Genomic DNA, 25,283 nt, shown 5'->3' with positions numbered 1-25,283 from the left:
GCACTGCTCTTGAATGGCCAGTTGATAGCCACATGTGCATCTTCTGTGCATAATATGAATCTTGGAATGAATTGCAGGGAGTATAATCGCTTGTCAAAAGCCTTGCACTCCAAAAGCTCCTTTGGACTTAAGAATAGGTTGTGGTTGAAAAAAATTACCTTCTCTTCTGAACAGACCTAAGAAATACTGTGGTTTCCCATAATGGGAATAAATTTACAAGAGCTGTAAATGAAATTCTGTGTATCCAGTATCTGCCAGCCTGGACAGTCCTCAGTAGCTCTGTCCCCTAATGAAACTCTGCTATTTGTTGCAAAGCTAATATTAGAGTTTGCTATCTCAGATGAAAATCTGGAACTACTCTCACTGTTCTTGTACAGACAGATGTCTGAATACTGCTGGTTTCTTTTGTGGTGAAGAACCAAAGCAATGAAGAAATCAATAAAAATACTGGTTTACTTGAATTTTACATACATGTCACTTTTAGGGATGTTCAGGCAACACATACACTGAAGAAATCAGTGACTGAGTTTGAGCATTGGACCCTAGTCATCCCCATTACCTATTTGCTTTTGCCTGGTTCCATTTTTGACCTCTTTAGCTGGCTTTATGCAGGCAAATCTGCAACTTCCTGTAGCCTGTTTGCATACAAATCCCTTAGTATGACTCGGTCTTAGGGTCAGCTTCATATGGTCTGCTTTCATTTAGCAGTACAGACAATGACTCAGAGAACAGTTCTTTGCACAATATTTTACTACTTTATTGCATACATTTCTGTGTTAGATTGGTGTTCCTAAAATTCACTGCATGCTCCTAGAAACTGGGTAACTCAGGAGGTGTTTTAGTTTGCTCAACTTCTCTAGCTATTTTTTATGGAGATTGAGTAGAACTCATTGGCTTATAGTTCCAGGTAAAGCTTTATAGTTTATTTTAAAATGTGGAGGAAAATGAACATTTGCAAAAAGCTAGTGTTGGAAGAGGTATATGTGGAATAATGTAAGCAAAGGTTGTGTTTCAGTCCCTGAAGGTTTGAGGATACATTCTTCCTCAACAAATCACAGACAATTTGTTCACTGACAGAGAAATACACTCTATAGGCTGTTGTCACTGCCTGCATGACATGCATGCCCTCGCTTCTGCTCCAACAAGTCAGAAAGGGTACATTTCTAAGAAAGAGCTGCTCTTTAATCCTTGTGAAAGATAGCTCACTGGTACTCTGAAGGAATTTTTTCTTCTGCTTCCTTTGCACTCTTCAGTGGTGTTCAGCGGATGGATCATGATTGTAAACATGAAATCATGATTCCCTAAACTGAAATTTATTTGAGAATCAGACCTGTTATAATTAAGAATAAGAAACATTGTATAGTAAGAGATAATAAAGAGAAAAAATCCCAAGCAAATCTACAAAAACACTGAAATTCCTATGTGATGTGCAATTTAAATTTATAATGCACATGTACCTTTCCCATCCCCTACACTTACACATTGCATACAGGCTTTACAAAATCAGCTATCTGGAGAACTTCTGCCTTGACCCACAGGCAGGCTGGGTGATGCCTCCTGAGCCAGAGTCATGTTCGATATCTATTTTTCTCCACAATATCTAGCCTGCAGCTGTAAAGTTCTCATGTTAATACCATCAAATACTGTAATCAGGGAAGCAAGAGCTATTCTTTACCAAATGCCCCTCTCAGATTCACTCCTAAAATACCTCCTTGCTAAGGTGATGGTGGTGAGACCCTCATTCCTCTCTGTTATTACTGCTGCCTGCTCTGTGCCAGTCATCTCCAACCCTGATAGAAACTGTAGTGCTCCCAACTCCAGCCTCCATCACAACACAATAAAATCATGATTTATTCAGCATCCAAACTTCAGTGAGAGGCACAGAGGATGGCAGCCAAAACAATCCATACTTGGTAACTAAACTATAATGTCAACTAAATTACATTGTAGGTGTGCAGGGAAACAGCAGCAGCACTCTTTTTAACTGTGAGCTTCTTTAGTGCTTCATTTCAGAACTTGCAAGGATAATCCAACATCAGGGTGGGTTTTTTTGTGGAGAATTTTAGAAACCTCCACAAGGGATTTGACATACAAACCCCTTAACTGTCTAACCCTAACAGGTCACAAGGGCAGAAACTCATCTCCTGTTTTGAAAAGGAGATATCACGGCAGATGTATCTCACTACTGCTTTGGAGAAATGATTCTCCGAAGTACTGAAATTGCTGGACCTGTTACAGACCCCAGCTTTTCGTGAGAAACTGAAGGAGGATAGAAGCAAAGGACCTGAGACTAAGAGAATAATGTTTATGTTTGCATTTACAGAATATTATTATTGGCAGTGTTACTACTATGGTCAATTTACATTAATTGCATTTGTGAAGGAAGAAAAACAGCTAAGTGTTGTGAGGTGGCATCATCATATTGAAAAATTGGTAGAGGAAGAACAATATACAATTGCTAAGTAGTCCATTGTTTAAATTTTTTGTTGTTGTTTTTACTACCTTTACTTCCAATACTAAGTGTTTGTATTTTGTTCCTGGGAAAAAAAAAGTCTGTAAACTAAACACTTTCGCATTCTATCTTCTGAAGTAATAGATAATTTTATACCGATGCACCCTTTTCCTTCCTTAATAATTTGAAAATTCACATTGCTTGGTTATTTCAAACTCACTGAACTATATGTAAAGTTAGAGTTAAGTAAAGTTACTCTAGAGTACTGCTACAATATTCTTTCTATACCCTTAAAAGGTGTTAAGGGGTAAAAAGATACAGAAATATTTCTTTCATTATGCTATCAGCTGAAATGTCAGGGCATATACCAGCAAACATGTATGAGAAAGACTAATGTAGCCAGATTCCTTTATACCAAAGAAGAGAGAGGCAAGTTATATGTCATCCTCTGTACACTTGATGACAGTTTCACAGAGACATCCAAGCATGCTGGCTACAATGTATATGGCTCCTCAGTTCCTGTCATCAGATAATAAGATAATTCAGGCTAGAAGGGACCTCAGGAGGTCTCTTGTCCAACCTCTGTGAGATCATATTGGACTGCTCAGGCTGACTCCAGTTAAGTCTTGAAAATTTCCAAGGATGAAGATAGAACAACTTGCCCGGGAAACCTGTTCCACTGCCTGACTGTCCTCATGGAGAATGCTTTTTTTTTTTCTTTATATCCAGTCCAACCTATTCTTGCAACGGATGCCCATTGTTTATAATCCTTTCACCATGAACCACTGTGGAGACCTTGGCTCCATATCCTTGATGACGTCCCTGTAGTCAACGAGGGGTGATGGTCCCCCTGAAGCCATCTCTGCTCTAGGCTGAACAGGCCCTCCTCCACTGCTTCCTCCTCAAAGGGCAAGTGGTCTACTCACCACCATTTCCACTGAACTTCCTCCCGTTTATTGATGTATCTTTTATATTGAGGGACTGAAAGCTGGACACAGTATCAAGCTGGGATTCACTCAAGTGCTGATTAGAGTGGGACAATCACTTACCTCAATACACCTCTTATGTTAATGGAGCCCAGATTATTGTTAGCCCTTTTTGCCGATGGCCCTTGTTCACACCTGAGCCCTGTGCTCACACCTCCAGCTCCTTTTCTTCATTGCAGCCAGGCAGTCGGTCCCCAGCCTATGTCACTGCAGAGGCTTCTTCCTTCCCAAGTTCAGGACTTTGCATTTGTCCTTTTTTGAATTTCATTAGGGTCCTGCCAGCCTGTTCCCTTAGCCTGTCTTGGTCTCTCTGAATAGCAGTCCTGCCTTCAGCCTACCAGCTGTTCACTGCCACTTGGTGGCATCTGCAAGCTTTTCAAGAGTGGATTTTCTCCTGGTCACTGATCAGTGTAGGCCAGTTCAGATCCTTGCAGCACTACAGAGTTTTTACCTGTCTTCAGGTAGAGTATGACCCATTAACCACAACTCATTGAGCTTGACCACACAAACAGTTTTTTACTTATCCTGCTCTTCCACCCAGACTGTAACATTCTAAGTTGGATAAAACAATTATAGTGAGAAATGATGTTGAAAGCCTTGCTAAATTCAAGGTGAATGACATCTCTCTGGCCACAAATCTTAAGTGTCTAAACAGTGTTTCTGAGGTCAGGTATGCATACTCTAACTGAAAAAAAGTGTAACAGAAAAGCAAGTCAACTTCAAACCAATATACCAGTATTGGCAAGGTCTAGTTCAACCATCATTTGTACTGCAATTTGCAATGATTGCACCTGGTAAGATCTGTCACTGAAAGCAAAAAGTGCTCCTACTCCCACACCTCTTCTGCCAAGGTTTAGTACAGAGCACAGAGCAATTTTTCACAGTCAGATTAGGAAGACCTAAGCTTGATTTACTGTACTGAAAATGATGATCTCTTTTCATTCAAGTGTGATTACACTACTCACCTTTAATATGATTTGACATATTTGTATTAAGAATAGGGCCACACGCAGTGAAAGAATTTTTTTTTTTTTTTTTTTGGTGCATATAGAAGCTTGTATTTTGATTGATTTTGCTTAAATTCACTACAGGATTCCAGCTTTGGGAATAATGATGAAGAAATGGCTCAGCACAAGTGGAGTCCTGCAGGGCATTATAAATCTAACAACAGTTATCTCTTGCAAAACTTTCCATCTAATCCTGAGATTTTCATGTAAAATTGAGAACTTCCCCCTCAGACGAATTTTCTGAAATGCAGCTTTGCATGATGTTTCCTTCTCCAGGTGAAATCTGAAATCATCACCCAGTATCTGTATGTTGGTGAAAAATGTCCCAGCATGGCATGTTGAGGACTCCCAAACACCTGATTTTGCTAGAAGGAAGGTGCCACCTGTATAAACACTACAAGTCCTATAAAGCTATCTTCTAGGGACACATTGCCAACTCCTCTGTAAGGTGGATACGTGGATAATGGTCATCAAAGAGAAGCTATGTTTAATTGAAAAGTGAAGAGCAGGTTCAAGAACATTAGTTCTTGACATTAGTCCAGTGAACTCTGGGGCTCACATACTTCTGTTCAAATTATTGGCTCTTAATCTTAGCTCAGGTCTGGACAGATTAAACTGCTTAGGAAATGCTGATCTGAGACTATCTGACCATTTCTATAACAGAAACATGGCTTGGCCAGACTGTATTAATGAGGCCTTGTTCCTAAAGCAAGACAGAGTTTTAATACAGACTCATAGAATGGTTTGGGTTGGAAGGGACCTTAAAGATCATCCGTTTAAGCTTTTCCCCTCCAACAAACTCTAGAGCAGGTCTAAGCCCACTAAGCCTAAATATGTAACTGTATAAACAATATAGATAACTCTCCATTATATCTGTTTTTTCTCTGAACTTACCTAAGTTCAGACTAAGTCTGCTAAGGCAGACCCTTAGATCATGCAATGCAGTGGGAGGAATTCCTGTAAACAGGTTCATCTATTTCAGCTTAAGGGGCTATTCCAGTTCTCAGAACAACAGAATATCAAGACTTAAAAACATTAGCATTTGCCGTCTGATATCTACCTTCCAGAAATTACATGCTAGACTTCTTAAAGGATTTTACCTTCTTTTTAGTCTATACAACACATCTAGTTATCCCATGTCTCCTCTGCAATAAATGTAAGCAACACAGGTAGTGACAAAAATTATTTTCTTCTTAGATGGCCTGAGCTGCTCCCTGGAGATGCCTGTCTCTTCCCATCGACTATGAAGGGACCCAAGGCTAGGCTGCTGACATAGGTCCCTTAGTTAAATATCTGAGGTTATGTGGAATGAGTCAGGGACTCACAGTACAAACACACTACAGGAATGGCTATTTCTAGTTTCTTTCTGCATGCTATTAAGAAGGCTGAAAAGAGTCTAAGCCTTGAACTAACTAAAAACTTTTGTTTTCACCTTCTGTTACACTTTCAGCTTGTCATAACATCAAATGTTGGGTAACCAAGTCATGTCTTTTTGTGAACCATAACAGAGCTGCTAATGAAGCCCTTAAGGTTAGCTATTTAGAACAACATCTAATTTAAATTACTACATTACTCTGGTAATTAGTTACTATTATCTTTTCTGCCCAGTAAAATGTCTTCTTTTTCTCTCCATCCACCTAAAAATATAATGAGCAAAACCCTGTACTTGAGCAACAGAGCATAGGCATGGTGCACTTTGGAGACCTCTAGCAATTCCTACTTGCTGAAGATCTGCATAAGTCTTTCTCTCCCACAAATGTGAAGAACCGTCATATTTTCCCAACATTATTCCGGAATGAAACACCATTCAAAGAATAAAAGCCATGGCTCAATGTAATAAAGAACATGCAGAGGATGTTCAGCTCTGGATTTCTTTCCTCTATTATTCATAAGCATTCACCTTTTGCTTTCCCCTGTTATTCAAAACATTCTGTAAAATCCTCGCATACCAAGTTCTTGGTGTTTTGCAGGTGCTCACCAACAAATGAGCCTATCTTCTCCCTAGCAAAAGAGTTTTCACCTTCTTCAGATTTCCTCAACACACCGTATTTTTGCAAAATATCTCAACAACCATTTCTTTAGCCTTTTGCCTTCTTAAAGCTTTGCATCTTTCACTAGAGGAGTATACAAGTACAAAAATAGAAACAGTAAACATCAAATTAGAATGGCAGGACCTGAATTAAAGCAAAAAGATTAAAACAAAATGTGTAATCCACCCTCTTTGGAGATTCTACCGAGATTACAGAATTCAAGCCAAGAATGAAATTAAAAACTGGGTGGAAATACTGATGGCTTAATTGTGTCAGGGGAGAACAGAGAGGAGGCAGAGAAACACAGCCAATTAAGTAGCTGGTATTGTCGAGATGCCACTCAGATGCATATGGAGATGGTCAGAGAAGTGTTCCCCTCCTGAATGGAGACAAATGGTTGTATGGAACTATTCAAGAATAGTGATAAATCACTGGATAGTAAAGAAAAAAAAAACAGTCCTTACTAGATCACACAGCTGTGTGACAAGTGCTGTAAGAAATAATGCCAGTTGTTGTTGCATATGGTATTGAGGGGCAAGTGACAGTATAAAATGGTGATGCCAGACGGCATTTTCTTTTCTGTGCTATCATTAGTAGATGACTAGTGCATTCTGGCATTCCAGAGAAACTGAATATTACAAAACTGCACAATCAATTTGAAATAAATTCCATTACAACTTTAGCTATAGAAAATGAGGTTTAAGACAGTCATCGTAAATTCTCTTCATCAGCCAAAGGCAGCTGCAAAGGGTAATTAATCTTGTTTTAGATTAGATGAACAAAATGATATTCTGGAAGTGCCTACTCCTCTCCATGAATGACTACCACAAACTAGGGATCCAGTTTAAGGTTTAAACACCTAAATTAGGCATATATAACTAGTGTGCCTTACTTAACTACTTTCCTATCATCAGTTACTATCTAGTTAATACAGTCAATAGAAGAAATCTACGTTACATCTGGAGATACAATTCAATTACCTACATACAGATTTCTTGTGTTGTTTCAGATGTCCTGAATCATTCCGGTCTGTGGTTTCTGGTCTGGAAGGATACATATCCTCTTATTTACATATACCCACATACCCCACATATAGGTATTATGCCATATCTATCATATCTGTTTATTCATCTCAGATAGCTTAGGTTGTCTCAAATAACACTGGAGAGCTATGCTTAGGAAACTAACTTGATTGTGAGTGCCTGTTCAGTTGAATCATGCTCTATGACCCACTGACTGTAAATTAGTGAGTGTAACAGGAGCTTAGCCACCTAGCTCATCTGTAAACAACAGGTAGACCTTAAAGATGCTTAAATTCCTACATCTCTTCTACCATTTGTCTATACAAGACTGAGGATATGACACAGGAAATATGAGCTATTGTAGAAAGAAAAACTGTTGATCTGTTGAATCCCAGAAACACCTTCTAATGTGGAGTGTACAGGATGTGATGTATAGGAAGCATCTGCAACCTCATCTCTTTGTCTAGGGTTTTCTAAGCATTTACCTAAGCAGAAAAAAAGAGAAAACTGAAAGGAGTCACATATCAGATAAAGAGATCAGTTCCTGAGCATGACTGAAAAGCACAACATGCAGCACATACAACCTGCTAAATGGTCTACCAACTTCAATAAAAATATATTTGAAAAAAGCCCCATGTGCTTTCAGTTCTCTGTTTATTGTGGTTCAGCATGCCTTTGCACTGGTTTTAAGTTGTATCAAGTCCTGTAAACTTAGCACCATATAAATGTAGATGAAATTACCAGGGAAGTTAAGCAACACAGAAATGTGAGAAAGGCTGTTTATATTCTATATTCATTAGTGATATGAATGACAAAACTGATTTCTTAAGGCAACAAAACTAGGAGGGTTTTCACAATCTTTCAGTAAAAACTCGGCATGCTTTTTTTTCCCCCCAATCCTTCCTTCAGTCCCTATAACAGTATTTAGTAGATATTGCTACATTGTTTTCCAGACAACTGAAGCTGCAACTAACAACAGCAATTTCTTCAGGAGTTTTGCCCTCAAATCATAATTATTAGTTCATTGCTATGTTTTAAAAGAAAGTTCAGAATTTATTTTAACGTGAAGAAATGGACGATATTGTGCTCATGGAAGCAAAGACAAATCCCCTTTCCTGTCCCAAGAAGACATTCTCTTAGGCAGATACAGATTTTAAACTCAAAATTTCATTGAAGCTTAAGAAATAGAGTAGTTCTGTGGCAAGTCTAGAGCAGGAACTTTATGAAATAACAAAAAAAGCGGAAACAGAGTCAATGAGTACCATAGGCTGCTCTAGCCATACCCTCTTTCTGCTTAGGTAGGTTGGATTAGATTCATTCATTAAGCAGAAATGAACCATTAGATTATTTGTTTTGCCAATGTCATGAGTGTATTATTCACAAAACAAGTAAAATACAAGCCTTAAGAAAGGAATTAAAAAAAAAAAAAAGAAAAGACGATTCCAGATGTATTTACTTCACCTTTCATCATTAGGAGCCGCAATCAGCCTTATGATTAATTATTGCTCTCAAGGTGTTACAACAGCACGAACAGCTCTCATCTGTAACTAAGGACTGATTGCAGTGAGTGCAGCACAGGACCCACAAACAACAGGCAAAACTTACACTGAAGATCCTATAATCCAAATACATAACAGAGGGTGAAGGCTACACACAAATTAAAGCTTTAGGTTCTCGTGGAAAGACGAGACCGAGGATCTGCCCAGTGGGACTGACATGGAAATTGATGTTGAAGCTACATATAGACTGTGGGCTAGCTGTGTCCCAAAGTCCACCTTGCAATCTGATCTGAAGCACACTTGTCAACTTCATTAGAATGCAGTGAGACAATCCCAAGGCAGGATAAACTGGGGGTACCCTCCATGGTTATGGCACTCTCAAGGAGCATCCCTTCAGAGAGAGGAAAGAGTTCATGTACCTTTCTGGGAATCCTTTTAGCTCTCAGGAATGGATAAGGCACCAGGAAACTCACCATACATGGATTTCAGTGACTGGATGAGTAGCCAAGAGGCACAGAGGGTGACCCTAGTGATCATACCACGTATCTTGAAGTGATTAGGACATTTACTTACAATGTTAAACAGAAGCTGGAGATGCCTATACTTTATTTGTGAATCTAACATGCAATTAACTTTCCAGAATCACTGAGCAAGATGGTAACAAAGGAAGGATTAAAGTTCACTGTTCTGTCTACTTAACTATTCTGTTTCTTGCGTAACTGACTATGGGAAACAAGAGAGGTTTCAAGAAAACAAAAAAACCCAAAGGGTAGGGAGGGAAGAGAAGAATGCTCAGTGGATATCAGTGGAGCAAGAAGAAGGTGGATTAAAAGAATCAGCAGACCAGCCTAAAAGAAGTTTGCTTTGGATATGTTGTTTTATTGTTCAATAAATATTTATTTTAATGGAGGGAGTCCTGACAAGCAGTGGGAAAATTTGCCCTGCAACAGCATGTGAAAGTTCCAGGCAGCATGTTCAAATGTGCCTAGCAGTCACTTTTAGGCCAACTGCACCTAGCACAGGCAAGGAAATGTTAGATCTTGGACAGAAGGACAGAAAGCTTTGTATAACAGCCTCCTACAAGATATGTGAGAGAGGAGGGGTTGCTTAAGAGCATCCTGAGAGCTAAGAAACAGAAAGATAAATACTCTACCATATGAGCTCTTCATGCTACAAGGGCAGTTGCTAGAGCTGAAATAATATAAATTATTCGAAGCTCTTGGGCTTTGCCAAAATGAATTGTAGTGAGGAGTGAGGCATAGCTGCTGGTGCAACTATGGCAGAAGATGAGGGGAGCATGGAGGGGGAGCTGTACAAAGGAGGGTGTGGCAGCAGTCAAGAATGGCTGATGGAGACCATGGGAGGGGTAGAGGCAGACAGCAGATGCAAATCCCACCACAGCTCAGTCTGGGGCTCATCACCCAGCAAAACCATCTAACCTGAGCTGTGCGTTAGGTGCTATTGCAGGGGTGGGAGGAAGGACAGCCGGATTCCCAGCAAGTATATGGTGGGAGGAAAGAATGCTGTAAATTCCTACAGTTACAGTTTTACATTCAAGTTAAAATCCTGTGCACTACCTTATTTACTCACCTTGCTCAATAATTTTTCTCTCTAGAATTTTGTTTGTTAAGCACTTGCTTTCTTATTTTAAGTAGAAAAAAATAGTTCATGGTGCTAAATCTACACCAGTTTTGTAGGGAAGCTTGCAGATGCTTTAGTAGTGACTCCTTCAAACCAAAAGCCAACATCTTTTGCTGCCAGTCACATCCTAACAGAAGGGCCGTACATTCCTGGTTAGGGATATGGAACACTGGTTGTTCCTACTTGGCGCAGATATCCCAGCAATATTTCTTTTGAGGAAAATGCAGAAGAGGAACTGAAATGAGAGATTTCCACTGTACTTCATTAACAGCAAGTCTGTTACTCTTTGAGTTAATTACTTCGAGCAAGTGTTCAAAATATAAAGGCTGGTGTCAGTTCATGAATAGTTTTAACTGGAACTGTGATGAGAGGCTTGCAACTTGTATGTGGCATATAGTATTCAAAGGTTATTGATGCTTTCTGAGACATCATTAAAGAGTTAGGGCAGAGATTCATTTCCCCTTACGCATGCTCTGAGCCTCCAGAATCTGTAATCAGTTACCACAGGGTAGAAACTGCAGTTGATGCAGTAAGTTGGCTAAGTTTTTTCCTTATCCAGCCAAGGGAGCAGGGATGTCTCTGGTGTTAACTTAGGTGTCTTATCTTGAGCAGGCCGGATGTCTCTCTGTGCATACCTCTGTCTTTTGACTGTATAAGGAATTTGCTCACATACCTTAGGAGGTATGTGAGCTTCACCATGCATTTAAAATATAAGCACAATTAAATGCTGTATTAAGCAAATGTGCTCCCACCTTGTGATTAAAGAACATTTTTCTTCTAGCAGCAGTACGTACAGCATCCACAGGGACACCTATTATTCATTCAGTTCTGAGATAATAGATAACCAACTAGAATAAGACTTTTAAGTATGTGTAGCAGATAAGCTACTTCAATAATTTATGCTATTTAACAATCTATGGAGTCTTTATCTACAAACACAGAGACATTACATGATTTACAAAGCTAACATATGACCTGTTTCAGAGTACCTGGCTCTTTCCTGGAAAAATGTTTATCAAACTTTTTGAATATTATGACTGAGCGTCTGCAGAAAAGGGTTTTTGGGAGACATGGACCCAATAGTGCACATATCGCTCCTCTCAGTTATGCGATTTATAGACTAAACACATCTCCCTTTTGGAGTTAAAAATGTCCAAATATTATCAGAGTCTGTTTTTTCGCAGAGGTTTGTTATTTTTCACACGGAGACTTCTGACTGCACCTTTCCAGTCCTTTGACAAATATTCACATACACTGTGCCTTGCTAACATATGGCTGATGTGTTTCTGTTTGTCTTTCACACGTGGGGTTTTTTTAAACACAGAATAGTTCTTAGATATTGTGTTTCCAAAGTCATTTGTACTTGCAGAGTCAATAATTCAGGTTTTTGCATCTGAAAGAATTTAATGAGCAATTCGTTATAATGGCTACTCGTAAGCAATTTGTGGTTCCAAAGGAAATTTCTCTCAGACAGTCACAAAGCTTGACTTAGACTCTGAAACTGTTTTGCTGCCAGAGGAGCTCTATAGAAATTTCCATCATTTCCAGACAGATTTTGTATTCCATATCTGAATAAAAAGTCAACAGAGTGGCAGTTTAAACATTACAAAAAATTGCTAAAAACATGGCAATTTAATTTCAGTACTTTAAAATTATTTTCTCTAGGCATTGTTGGGATATTCAGTTTTGGTAAGGAATAATTCTTGCTTTCTATCATATTTATACTTCTTTGTAGAATATGTGATATGGATGATATTAGGTATAATCATTGAATTGTCAAAAATGTTAAAGTGAAGAAGAAACTGCAGTCAAACAAAATGCTTTATTGAAATGAAGTGTTTAGACACTGACATGAAATGACAAATTTGAAATTATTTGACATGTTTTCATTGAAAATTTCACTGAATTTATGACATTGCGAAATGGTTCCATTTCATTGAGGCTGTGTTTTGCAAAGAAAATAAGTGAAGAGATGATGATCTCATTTTGAAGCAAACAGATGGCTTTTATTATCAGTAAGAAACAACTTGTTTATCCTGCAGTACCATTTTCCTAGAAAACAAGAATTGATCTATGAAATGTGAATATCATATTGTTGTATTTAAGATTTGAGTAACCAATTAATAATTTAGTGATACTGCTTGTGTCAGTAATCATTGCTGTGTGTTTTATGGGAACATACAGGTTTACGTTAGAAACAGTCGAGCCATGATGTGTTTCCTCTGGGCAGAAGTCCTATCTCACTTCTTGCCTGCCCGCAAATAAGTGAGCAAGTTAGTCTGAAGATGATTTCCCTGAAATATTTTTCCTGAAACTCTTATTAATAAAGCTTGTACTCTTGTTAAATCTAAATGTCTTTAATGGCATTACATTGTTAAAACCCACTCCCTCTGTCGCTCTTTCTCTGCGTCTTTGCCTGTTCAGGCTCTGCAGGTGCTAACAACTCATAAAACCATTGCCTGCCCCTGGGAAGTGGGAACAGCTAAAAGACCGACTAGAGGTATTTGGGAGAGTTTTAGCGGTTAAACAGCTGAATTTTTGATAAACAGGGATTATTCGGCTCTGTAGAAATGGAATGCAAAGAGAAATTAAAATTTAGAAATGCTTCTATGTTTTAAATAAAACCATTTTAAAAATTAATTCAGGATCGGGAAAACCGTCCTTCCTTTATTTATCTTTTAGCAAACTCAGTTCTTGTTTCTTTATCTACACCTCATTATGATACATAACCATGCATGGATGCTAGATAAACTATGTATTTACTTTAGTTCTTAAAGATAACAGCATAAAAAACGCTTATTTAAATATTTCCAGAGTGTCAAGCTAAAATGTGCAGAATTTAACCTACTTTATATCCAGCAAATATCAAGTATTCAAAATTTTCCAGTCATCCGTTACTTACAGAGGAAGGGAAGGATGAACAGAGAAAACTAAGAATGGGGAAAACCAAACCAAACCAAAACCACCTACTCTTTATTCATTTGAAAAGTGAAAGAGAAAAAGTTAATAGCTATATACTTAAACATTCGTATTTCCTCTGCTTTGAAAAGATGTCAGAATAAGACGGTACTGCCTGAAATTATAACCTCATCTTGCTACTATGTTTGAGCTTATATAGCTATAGCTTAAATGGCATGGGACAGTTAGTATGAGGCAAGATGAGACAGAGATATAAATTACTAGTATAAATATTTAAATTGTACTAATTAAGCTTACTGTGAAACCAGAGGATATTGATTCAATCTATTAATCCTCCCCCTTTCTTTATTTCATATATACGGGAAAATCAGCAAGGACTTTAGTAAGAAGCTTTTCTCCTAAGAAAATGCAGATAAAAGTGCAGATAAATGCATAATACATAAACAGAACCAAAGCTAAAACAAAGATAACTGAAGAGCGAGAGATGCTGGGGTTTCTTGTGATTTCTCTATCATAAACTCTCAAAAGAACATGCATTTTGCAATCCGTGGCAAAGATGACTGTCTACTAAGTCCTGTAGACTGCTACTATTCTCCAGTACTTAACTGCATGGTTGCACCAGGGTTTTGCACTTATTTGAACTCGGAATGCTGTACTATTATTACAGGTAGAATAAATTCTGCTTGTCAGTCACATACAGAATTGAGGATTTCCCTTTTACAGCCTTGAATGAAGCTGTAGTCGAATCAGATAACATTTTTATTTGGTTCAGGAAAACAGGAAACTATTTTTCATTGCTCATTGTGCGCTTAGAATCTAGCACAATGAAATTGTAAGTGACAGCCTTCATAAACCGAAAGTTTCCCTTAGCAAAGATAATATTATACAGTAGCCAGACAAAATGTTTGTGACCAATGGCTGCATGACTTCAGGGGATGTCTCTTGTCTGCCGCTAGTTGTAGCCCAGCCAACAGCAGGTGTCAGAAACAGGCACCATAAGCATCAGCAACGTGTCTTTGCTTATAATCAAATAGCATCAGTGGTGCAAAATTACCAGAAAAAAGTGGTACCTTGGGTGTTCTCCCCCACATGCTATGCTGAAAAAAAATAATGTGGGTAAGCACACAAAAGATAAGTGCTGGCAGATACTCTCTGTTTCTGCCACCTAACTCAGAACAGATACTATCCACGGTCTTGCCAGACATTATTGTTCAGTGTAAACTTGAAACTGCAAATCTTTTTCAACCTCATTAGTTATTAATGAAAGAAGATAGCTGATTTCATCAGGGAAGTTTCTTCCTTGGTACTACATAGTAGGTCCCCTCTGACATGACTTCACGAACCAAGAACTGATACCACTGAGATGTCTTTTGACAGTACATGACAAGGGTGAAAGGAAATGCACCTTTCACTGTGGAGAATGTCAAATCTAAATGGCATAAAGTTTTTTTGTTTTGTGAAGAAGGTCCTCTTCAGGGGCCATCTGGTGACTATGAACAACGGAGACAGCTCTGAGAATGAATGTGCTTTCTTCATGTCCATAGATAATAATGCAGAGGTGGTACCAGGGGCTTGCAGACCACTTCACCAAGCCCTGCTTAATTACGTCATTTGTAAGAGCCTTTCTCTGTTGTTAGAAGGTATTTCTAGATCTACATTTGATCAAACGCTGTTATTTTGGAAGCTCCTCAACAACTCTCAGCTTGATAATTAGTTTTTCTCATATTTGTCAATTTTATTTTCTTTTCTCAATGAAAATTCTTCACCATCCACTTGTCTGCTTCTCCTACAAATACCCAAAATCTGCTGTTCCTATCCAAACTTCTGCCTCCAAGATTAAACGAAGTATTGTCAAAAGCCTACTCCAGTCCTTTACAAGGTTTAGTTCTAATGTGTTTCACATTCACTTGCTAATTAATGCTAAGAGGAACTACTGCTAAGATTTTTTTTTTGTGTTATTTTCAACTTGAAAGAAAAAAGCAATCTTTAACACCTGAGCAATTAATTGTAAAAGCAACATAAAAGGACACGTGATCCTATTTTACTTGTCCTCATTCTTCATCATTTTGTTTCTTTTAGCTGCAGTTTCTGGACTTAGTCTGGATGTTCTGAACAACCATACCTGATTGTTACTCACGGAGCTTTGATCTCAACCCCAATATAGCACTACAATGTCCTTTGTTAATACTGTGAATAAAGGTGTTAGGGATGGGTGGTAAGATAAGAAGGCAAGACAATGTATTCTTACTGGTTTTGCTGTTTTCTTATAGAGTTTTAGGTTGGATTTACTATTATTGTTGTTATTATAATTATTATTTATCATTTTGCAGGATAGCAGGCAAGTTAAGTAAGAGAAAAAAAGACAATAAATAGAACTGATAGCATCAAAAAACACACACACTGGTTGACACTCAGGGCACAGGAAGCAGATGTATCATCCCAAAGCAGTATTTTTAAACAGGTTAAATCCAAAATAATATATTAATGGGCTAGTTAAAATCTAGCCCACACCTTTCTTCCTGCCATTTGAAAATAAGACATAGTTGTCTCTGTGGCAACTAGAAGTTGTCTCTCTCATCAAGCTTACCTTAGATAGTTGTAGGGTAAGCGTATATGAAATATGAGAGTTTCTGGTTCATTGAATTATGTGTTCATTTAATTATCTGGTTAACCGTTCATTAGTATAATAGGAAACAACAAGAAAGGTGATAAATTCAACATAGAAACTTGGGAAAAATAGACACTATGAAGAAGATCAAGACTTTTCAGCCTCTGATGAATGGGCTATTAAAGGACCAGCTGAAATGTGCTGAGAAGGGTCAGCCCCAATTTTGTAACTATGGGATGTTTGAGGGAGTTCATAGGATTCATGGAAAATTCAAAGTTATTAAGGGATATCAGAAGAGTCTTGTGGAATTATGTAATATTTAATTTGGGATGTTTTGGGGAAGGGTAGGAAAAGGGGAAGGATCAGGGAGGAGCAAGCATGTCAAAACAGAGAGGAGAAGGCAATCAAGGGGCCGGTCTTGTGTAAGCAGGGCTGGTCAGTATGCTTGTGCCTGAGACGGAGACCGTGGGGCCTCCAGGTGCTCCTGGCTGGGCTTCAGTGCACGGGCCAAAAGAATCCCCAGACCCTGGAGGCTGCTGGATTCAGTGGTTCCTGAAACATCCTTTACACAAGAAACAGAAAGATCCAGCTAATCGATTTTCATCATGTTCCATATTCACCAGGACAGCTAGAATCCAAGTATTTGTTATGCTTGAGGTAAATTTCTTGACCTTGGAGTCATACCTACCAGAATACAGTTGTAATAATCAGAAATAAAATGACTAATCAGTTACAATGGCTACTATTTGCTCTAGCATCTAGTAGGAAGTACATTTAGGAACACAGCAAAAGAATCTAATAAGACTTGATTTTATTTCAGGGAGACTCAAATGGTAAGGGTAGTGGGAAATACTAACAGAAATGAAATATGTATGTAAAATACAAAAGATCCACTGATTTAGAATTGTTGCACTAAATCCATATTGGTTTAACACTTGCTATTATGAAGAGTCAGTGAAGTGTTATCAGCTGTACTACTGAAATTTAAATAGGCACGGAAATCAGATGCATCTATAAAAGACATTTCAGCCTACAGATGTCTCTCACCGTCTTTATCTCAAATTAAGAAAATTCAGGCTTTGTATTTAGGTTTAAAAAAAAAAAAAGTCCTGAGAGGAATCCTTTGGAAAACGAAAGTCCAAACCAGAACTTCTTATATGACTGTAGGACAGGATTGGCCTTTCAAGAAACAGCAGTAGTACTCATTAAGAAGTCTGTAGTAGTACCATCTGAAAATCATTTATTAATGCAGTGAGTATGTAGCCTAAACCATTATACTATCAAATATAAAATTATGCAATACATTTCCTGAAGGAAAAAATGCTTATTAGAAGACATATGAAGTCAAGATACCGAGATATTTCTCCAGCAGTACTTCAATAGTAACTTCACAGTAACTTCTCATCATTACTAAATTGTATTTCAAATAGACAACAGAATCATTACATGCTTGGTTATTGTTCCTGCAAAGCTTTCTAACATACTTAATATATTAATGCATTTACCGTTATATTTTGCCATACACAGATTTAGCATTGATGGATAGACTATTTCAATATAGGACAGAAGTTTCTTAAGCATTTGCCATACTTCATATGAACAAGTAATATTTAATTATTTACAGCATTTGTCTTGCCTATACATTTCCATGGTTCAGCTGATTTTGGATGTACAAGTTTCAAACAAGATGATAAAACACCTTCTGACATGATGATGGGTAGGGATCAAGTGAAGTTTTGGAAATATCAGGGGGAACTGTCTTCCTCACTCATGTTTATGACTTGATTCTTTTGCTTTTGCACACACATAAGAAACGGATTATTTTTAAAAGAAATGCAGACATCTTCTGATTCCAACTGAATATCTGTATCAGTGAAACAAACTCATGTATTTTTAACTGTCATCAAAAATGGCAACCAGTTATATTCAATTTTGGATTCTTTATGAAAAAAATCTGAAGGTCAAAATTTTGAGGAGTCATGCATTGCTATTAATCTTATGTTTCAGTATCTATTTATAACACCTATTTTTTGAAGAAACCTCTTTCTAGAGGTAGCTGTAGTATTTTATAGGCGTTTAAACACACACTCCTTTTCCTGTCAGACATAATTAAAGCTAATCTGAAGTATGCTGTATATATTTCTCATTCTATTATTGAGGAGCTCTTCAAAGCACAACTACTGAAGAGTATGTGTATTCGGGTGCAAGAGAAATAAAATTTCTTTGAATCTGTGCCATAACAGAACATTTAAGTTCTGATACTATTAAACTATAACAGCTACTCAAATTCATCCAATTAAAAGTATAAAAAAAGGAAGAGACCCTGTAGAACAAAAAAAAAAGATAGGCAGCAATTTGTCTCAGTTAAAAGGATGTATTTCAGGCTATTATCTATCACATTAGTACTAAATATGCTTAAATATTCTCCAGTGCACTCACCTCTTTTTGACGGTACTTAATTGCCAGTTTCAATCTTGCAAGATCATTACCACTTTGTTCTTCTATCAAGCTATTATCATCTCTGTAATTAAGAATAATTTCCAATTCCCTGGAACTCCGTGTCTGATCCAGGAGATCTTTTGCAAATTGCTTGCATTGCCGTGACAGTTCCTCATACTCCGACTTAAACTCATTTTCGACTTTACTCAGTTCCTGCAGCTCCCAGCTCAGTTGAAAAGCGGTAAGGAAAGGATCCTCACTGGACAAAGCAATCAACGACGGGCTCGCCAGAGCCTTGTAGATATTGAGTCTGGATCGAGAGTGGCGGAGGCTGTCCACATCTGAACTGGAGACACATTCAACGCAGTTACAGCGGACCTCATGTGGCCGGGGCACAGAGACCCCTTTCTGCACAAGGAGCTTTATGATTTCATAATTGTTGGTGTGGGCAGCCAAAATAATGGGTGTGATATCCGGTGTAAATTCTGAAAACTGCTTGTCTAGGAGCACTGGTGGCACCTGCAAAAAAAGGCAAAAACACTTACAGGCCTTTTCATTGAACAAAAGCTATAGAAAATTAAGCTATGAATAGTTTACCAGGTAGTACACTTACTGATGGATCTTTGTTTCTGGCTGGAGATGAAGTCAACACTTTAAACATAATAATTCAATTATCTAAGATAGCATCTTTCCAGTTAATAAATTGCTTCAACAGGGTTTGTACATAAACAACCCATGGGCAATGATTCGTTAGAGCAAATGATTAGATAAACAAGGAAAAGGCAGACACAAATGCTCCTGTCAGGTCCCTTGAAGAGCTAGCTGTGAGCAAGATGGAAATGCTTTCTTGTCTCCCACTGGTTAATCTTAGTTTTATAGGGAAGACAGAATCATGGGGGCATAACTGTGATTCTCTGGAGGAAGCAGTGAACAGGCAAGTTAGAGTTATAAAATAAATTGGGCAAGTACGTGAGAAAGAAAAGATAGGTTTTCTTAAAGAGAAGGTTGGAAATATTGCTGTACAGAGAAACAAAGATACTTGCTGCAAAGAGCTTAACGTCTTAAGGCTCAGTTCTACATTCACATGCACAAGTAAACATACTCTCTTCAGAGGAAAATGGGAAAGTCAGTAGAACAAGGGCCCAAAGAGAGCATTTTTAAAGGCTCTTCTGGTGACCATTTCTGTATTTTCAGTCTTCTGGTGTGTTTATTTTATCAGAAGACTGTAAGGTCTTTCTCATATATATATATAAAAAAATGAAGCCTTGCAAGCCAAAAAAACAATGGTACTTGCATCGTCACTTACGGATTGCCTTTGGTCCATAGCTCAATAACCAACTACAAACTCAATCCACATTAGCGACTGAGTGCTCTGAGTGAAAAGGAAAAATATTTGAACTTGAAGTAATATGAAGGCTAGGGCAATAGATGGCCACTGGAGGGAGGAAAAAATGTTTGATAGGAGTCCTATGACCTCGTTGCCAGGTGGAAAAAACACAAATAGCTAAGAAGACAAGTTAATAGGAAATAGGTAAAGCAAGTGAGAACAGTGTAAGAATAAATTGAAATGAGCTATGTTTAGTACCTTAGGAGGGAAAGAAGCAGAGCAAAAAATGAAATGTAGAGAATCAGGCAGAAACGCAGTGGAAAGGAAAACTAGAACAAAATTAAACTGAAAATAAATGGTAAACTGTAGATCTAAATCCATAAATAAAATCCATAGATCATGGATTTTTTCTTTCTTTTTCTAATGTCTATTTTGTACATTTTTTAACAGTTCTGTGTGTAAAACAGCTACGTTTGGTCAATGCGACTGTGTCTATGTATAAGGGCTACTAGGTGTTGGGGGACTGTAAAATGGAACTGAAGCATTAATTAGCTGAATGAGAGAATTACTTTGGGAGGTGGCCACTTATTCATGCAACATGGGGTGGAAAGCCAAGACTGGAGATCTGGTGTTTGAAATTGTATCACGCATCCCTAGGGAAATGATCCCCCTGCACGACTAATAGCATATTTCTGACTTTGAGTAGCTGTGTTGGATTCTGAGAAGGTACACAGAGTCCATGGGTGGAAATCCCTTTTCTCCCTTTGCATGCACTCAAACATGCACCGTTTTAGAGCGGGACTGTGGGATGCCTGAGCTAGCTCACCCACCCTCATGACCCCATGCACAGGGAGCAGCCATCCTCCCTGCAGGCTTATGGGAGATGTTTACAACCAGAGCTTGTGGGCCAAGTAGCTCCTCAGCAAGTTCTCTTCTGCTTTATTTATTCTGAGGTACAAACAAAATAGCAAAGTGTGTGTAGGCATACAGAGAAATATGGGGTTAATACTCAGGAGGTAAGGCACCCAGCTGAGGATATACTGAAGGTACGTATGGATGAGGAAGATGCTCAAGTAGAGGAGCAAGCAGAAGGTCTGTGCACTCTGCTTGGTCTCAGCTGTGGTCAGGCCAAGAAACATAACCTTGGCATATGCCTTCTCAGAGGAACCTCCAGCTATGTCCACACTGCTCTATCAGGTCTCTTCCAGGGCACCCCTGGTTCATCTGTCACCTCCTGGCTGGACACAGTGCAGGGCCCACCAGGGATGCCTGTGTGCCCAGACTGCTTCATTATTACTGTCCAGCATGGACTGGGGATTGAAACCCATTATCTGTTTTTTCACGTGTCTGTAGTGTCATTGGGGAAAACGAGACCCGTTTCCAGCCCGAAATCTCACTGGTTATTGTAGTGTTAGATCTACCTTCTCTTTTACTTACATATTATATACAAAAAAGAGAGTACACACATACACACGCACCCCTTCCCTGCTTTCTAAATTGCAACTTTGGACAATCCTTCTGAGGCTAGAGAGGGATGAAAATGGCAGTAGAAGCTCAAACTTTTCATTTATACATTTCGGGCTATCATAGGTCTGAAAAAGGTTTACAGAGAGGGATGCGTTTTGTTCTGACAGTGTCTGCCACAACTAGTGAAAGGGTCAGGGTACCAGGGAGTAGAGGAGAGATTTGCAAGGGCAGCAAACTCAAGGATACAAAGCTGTAACTCCAAACTTTCCGACTGCTTAGAGTATTCCTCTGTCACTTAGCGTGTCATTATCTTTGTCCTTTCTGACAGTACTGAACTAATATTTGTTTCATGCTCACCCAGAACTGAAGGCTTAACATGTCAATAACTGCAATCTTCTCTGGAAAATTAATGGAGACGCAGCTTCACACAACATGTCATTATAATGATTGACTTGTAAATGGGGTCCATTAACTCAAAAGCTGCTTGTTTTTCTCATAGCTTATCAAAACCTTTCATCTTAAGGTAACTCAGCCGTAAAGCTAATGCACCCATTTTGAAATTCATACCATCAAAATTTACCAAAATATAGAAGTGTGTATTAAATCATTTCAGCCTTAATTTAACAGAAGCATCTTGACTTAAAGGGCAAGCCCTCAGACTGCACCTTTAACTACATCACTAATCCTTTACCTTCTATTTTAAGAGTCCCTTCTCATTTAAACAAAATGCCAAAGCAATAAGGTCAGATTATTCCCCCATCTACAGCGTAATGAAGTACTTGTCTTTTGAAGTTCTGAGTGCTCTCATGGCACTCGGAGTACTTCAGCATTTAACTGTTGACCCAGAGTACTCGTTCTGAAAGCAACAGACTTCTGATGTATTTTACTTCCAAACTATTGAGAAATAATTATCTTTAAAGAAGCCAAAAAAACCACCCCCCAAAACAAAACAAAACCAAACAAACCACCAGCACAAATTTGTATTAGCCACACAATCTAAAGCTTTGACAGAAGACTCATGGAGATTGTACGAATCTTCCTTAAATCCTGGAAGGGTGGGAAGCTACTAGGTTTTACAGTCACTGCCTATGATTGTAACTTCCCAAGGCTTAGCAGTGGTGTAACTATATTACACACTTTGGAGTTAATATGTCAAGTGTGAGGCTCCTTAAACTTGGAAAGGTCAAATCATTTTTGCCTTTTTACATTTTGTTGAAATTTTTCCACTGCAACACTGTTGTTAAGGCTGAGCAAAGCAGTTTCGCTACTGTGTAGGCTTGTATGCATATCTCTATGGGCATGAGTAGGCAAAAAGAAAAAAAACAGAAAAGAAGAAAGCACAGCTTGAAGTCTGTACACTTGAGTGCCCCAGGACATGAGATTTTTTTGTTGCATTTCTTTTCCCTGCACTTACTTTAAGTGGCAATGAGTCAGTCCGACTCAGATACCTAAAAATATTTTAGATACCAAGTAGAACAGCCCTCTTCAATATGTGTTTAACTTCCCTTTATGGTCTGTGTGAAGTTTGAGAAGCCCCTTTGCTACAACAGAAAGAGAAATCTATGCTAAATTAATGTCACTTTGGTCTGAGACATATTCTACCCCCATGACATCAACATAGAGAGACCGATTGCTGATGATCTCTTAGGCATCCAGGAAATAGGAAGAGGTAACAGTCAGTTTGGAAAAGGAGGAACGAAAACCCCAGGTCTGTCTATTTCTTCATCTAGATTTCTCACAATGTGTCTCATTACTGCAGAATCTTAACAGAGAGACTGAAAATTGCAGTGCCCATTTACCTCCTTTTTAAGTGCTAGAGCTCAGAATCTTTGATCTGCCTAAAGCAACTTACTTCTTTGGGCACACGGATAGCTTGCCTGTTTCTTGCCTTTGTTTATTTATTTACAATTATTTTCCCTTTTGCTTGTAAAGGAGAGCAAATCCTGCAATGGCTGGAAGTAGTTAGGGAAATTCTAAGTCATGTCAATCATGACATCATGATTGGAGAAAAAACCTAAAGCAAAGAAATAAAGGATATATGACAGATACCAAGATGAATACATATGCCACCTCATGCAAATTCATCAGTTGCTTCAGCACTATTGCTCTATAGCTGTCATCAGTCAAATACCTTGAATAGGCTGAACTCTACATTTCAGGAGAGCCCACAGCATACAATTTACTCCTATGCACATACAGTATTCTGATTTATCTTCTGGATTGTCAAGTTCTCTTTTTTGGCTTCATATTGCTATATGAGCTGAAATGCATTCTGAAGTAGTTCCACCACGAAGGATTAAAATAATCCTTCTGCCGAAACTCCTGTCACATGCACAAAGTCACTGATAAACTACCAGATAACTTGAATAACTTGAAGATAAAATTTCAAGACAACTTGAACTCAGTTGTCGCACCACTGAAGGGGTATGCAGAGTCTGCCATGAAAGCCATACTGAAACTAACCTCACAAGACTGCACAAACTGCAGGCCTGAAATGGTAGCCCCGGATTCGGCTGAAAGTCCTTTTCCCCGTCCCAGGGTGCTTGCTCTGCGTTGCACAGCTGGCATGTTATTTTGCTATGGAGTGTCTAAGGCAGGCGAGTAGCTGGAAGGTGGCACGCTGAGCTCAGGGACAGCACCATTTCAGAGCAGTGTGTGTGACACTAGCCATGCAACACCCATCTGGTACATAAATTCATTCTCTGCTTTCCACAGGCAGCTTCCCTGCTCTCACTGGAAACGGTTTGTCTTGTTTATTGTCCCTGGACTCATTAAATTTCCTAAAGGGAAGTAACACGCTTTTAATGTGCTACTGAAGCATTGTCTTTCCTTTTATAATATTCTGCTTCCACGTATATTCTTTTCGTAGGAAACAGCTGTATCCACAAAACCTTACCCTTGCTCTAACGTGCTGTGCATTAACTGACAACAGTTGGAGCACTAAATGTGAATGCATGAATGTGCAACAAAATTTTTCAGAGATATTGCAACTTCTTAGGAATGAACACTTTGAATACTAGTTAAACATCTGAAATACTGCCTGAGTCCAGCAGATTAAGATTTCACTACAAATTTTATCATTTAGCATTTTCACACCCACAGCTCAGCTCGATGTTGTAAAGATGTTTAATGCTCATCTTCCAGATTTCTTTTCTCTAGAGTCTAGTCACAAGTAACAGAGATGACAAAAATGGGGCAGTATTTATTTAAGGTTAAGTGAAGCTTAACTTTCTGGGGTCTTAAATAAAATATTGACTCTTACATGAAGTGTGTTTAAAAAATTAGTGTTGGTTCTTACATAAAATATGTTAAGACCTCAAATTAAAATTCTAAATGCTAGATTAAATTTAAAAAAATCTATATTTTAACTCTAGATCAAATTAAAATTCTAAAGGCCATAAAACCTCCCTCTAAATTATGCTAAATTATAAGCAATTTGCTCTGGTTCACAGCCAACCTGACTAGCCAAAATGAAATCCTAACTACAAGTCGAGACTTTGTGGTGGATGGTTTCTTTGGACTGCAGCTTAGAGATGGAAGTATTTATTCTCAGATTCCAAATTACGTTATGGATGAAAAGAGCAGAGGATTTCTTGAGGGGAAGAAAACACATGAATCTGCCTTAACAGCTGGACAACTTTTCTGAATCTCAGGACATGGATTTTGTTACCAGTTCGGGCAGCAACTCTAGGTTGCCTACACAGACCATCTCTTTCTGCTTCTGCCAACTGGGTACACTTTTTTGTGCAAATGTTTTATCATTCCAGGATGTAATTCCAGCTATGAATTAATGCCAACAAGATATAGCAAAAAATAATAATTAAAATACAGATAATTTTGTGCAGACATTTTTGAACAATGTCCTGGTTTGAGCTGAAACTTCCTT

At 38.4% G+C, this 25,283-nt stretch overlaps 1 protein-coding gene across 1 annotated transcript in view; it reads right to left on the bottom strand.

Annotated features, from left to right (window-relative positions):
- The window catches only part of TRPC4 (transient receptor potential cation channel, subfamily C, member 4), a 72,097-nt gene extending 52,170 nt beyond the window's left edge, over positions 1-19,927 (bottom strand). Inside the window, exons 1-2 of the mRNA XM_010130965.1 lie at positions 19,910-19,927; positions 18,604-19,122 (exon numbers count right to left, since the gene is read on the bottom strand). Of these exons, the coding sequence (XP_010129267.1) occupies positions 18,604-19,122; positions 19,910-19,927 (537 nt within the window). The remainder of the gene's footprint in view (positions 1-18,603; positions 19,123-19,909) is intronic.
- Positions 19,928-25,283: the final 5,356 nt, after the last annotated feature.

The sequence above is a fragment of the Buceros rhinoceros genome, unplaced genomic scaffold (assembly GCF_000710305.1).
Source record: "Buceros rhinoceros silvestris isolate BGI_N320 unplaced genomic scaffold, ASM71030v1 scaffold4032, whole genome shotgun sequence".
Lineage (NCBI taxonomy): Eukaryota > Metazoa > Chordata > Aves > Bucerotiformes > Bucerotidae > Buceros > Buceros rhinoceros.
The sequence above is the reverse complement of the archived record's forward strand: the minus strand, read 5'-3'. Positions and strand labels throughout refer to the sequence as shown.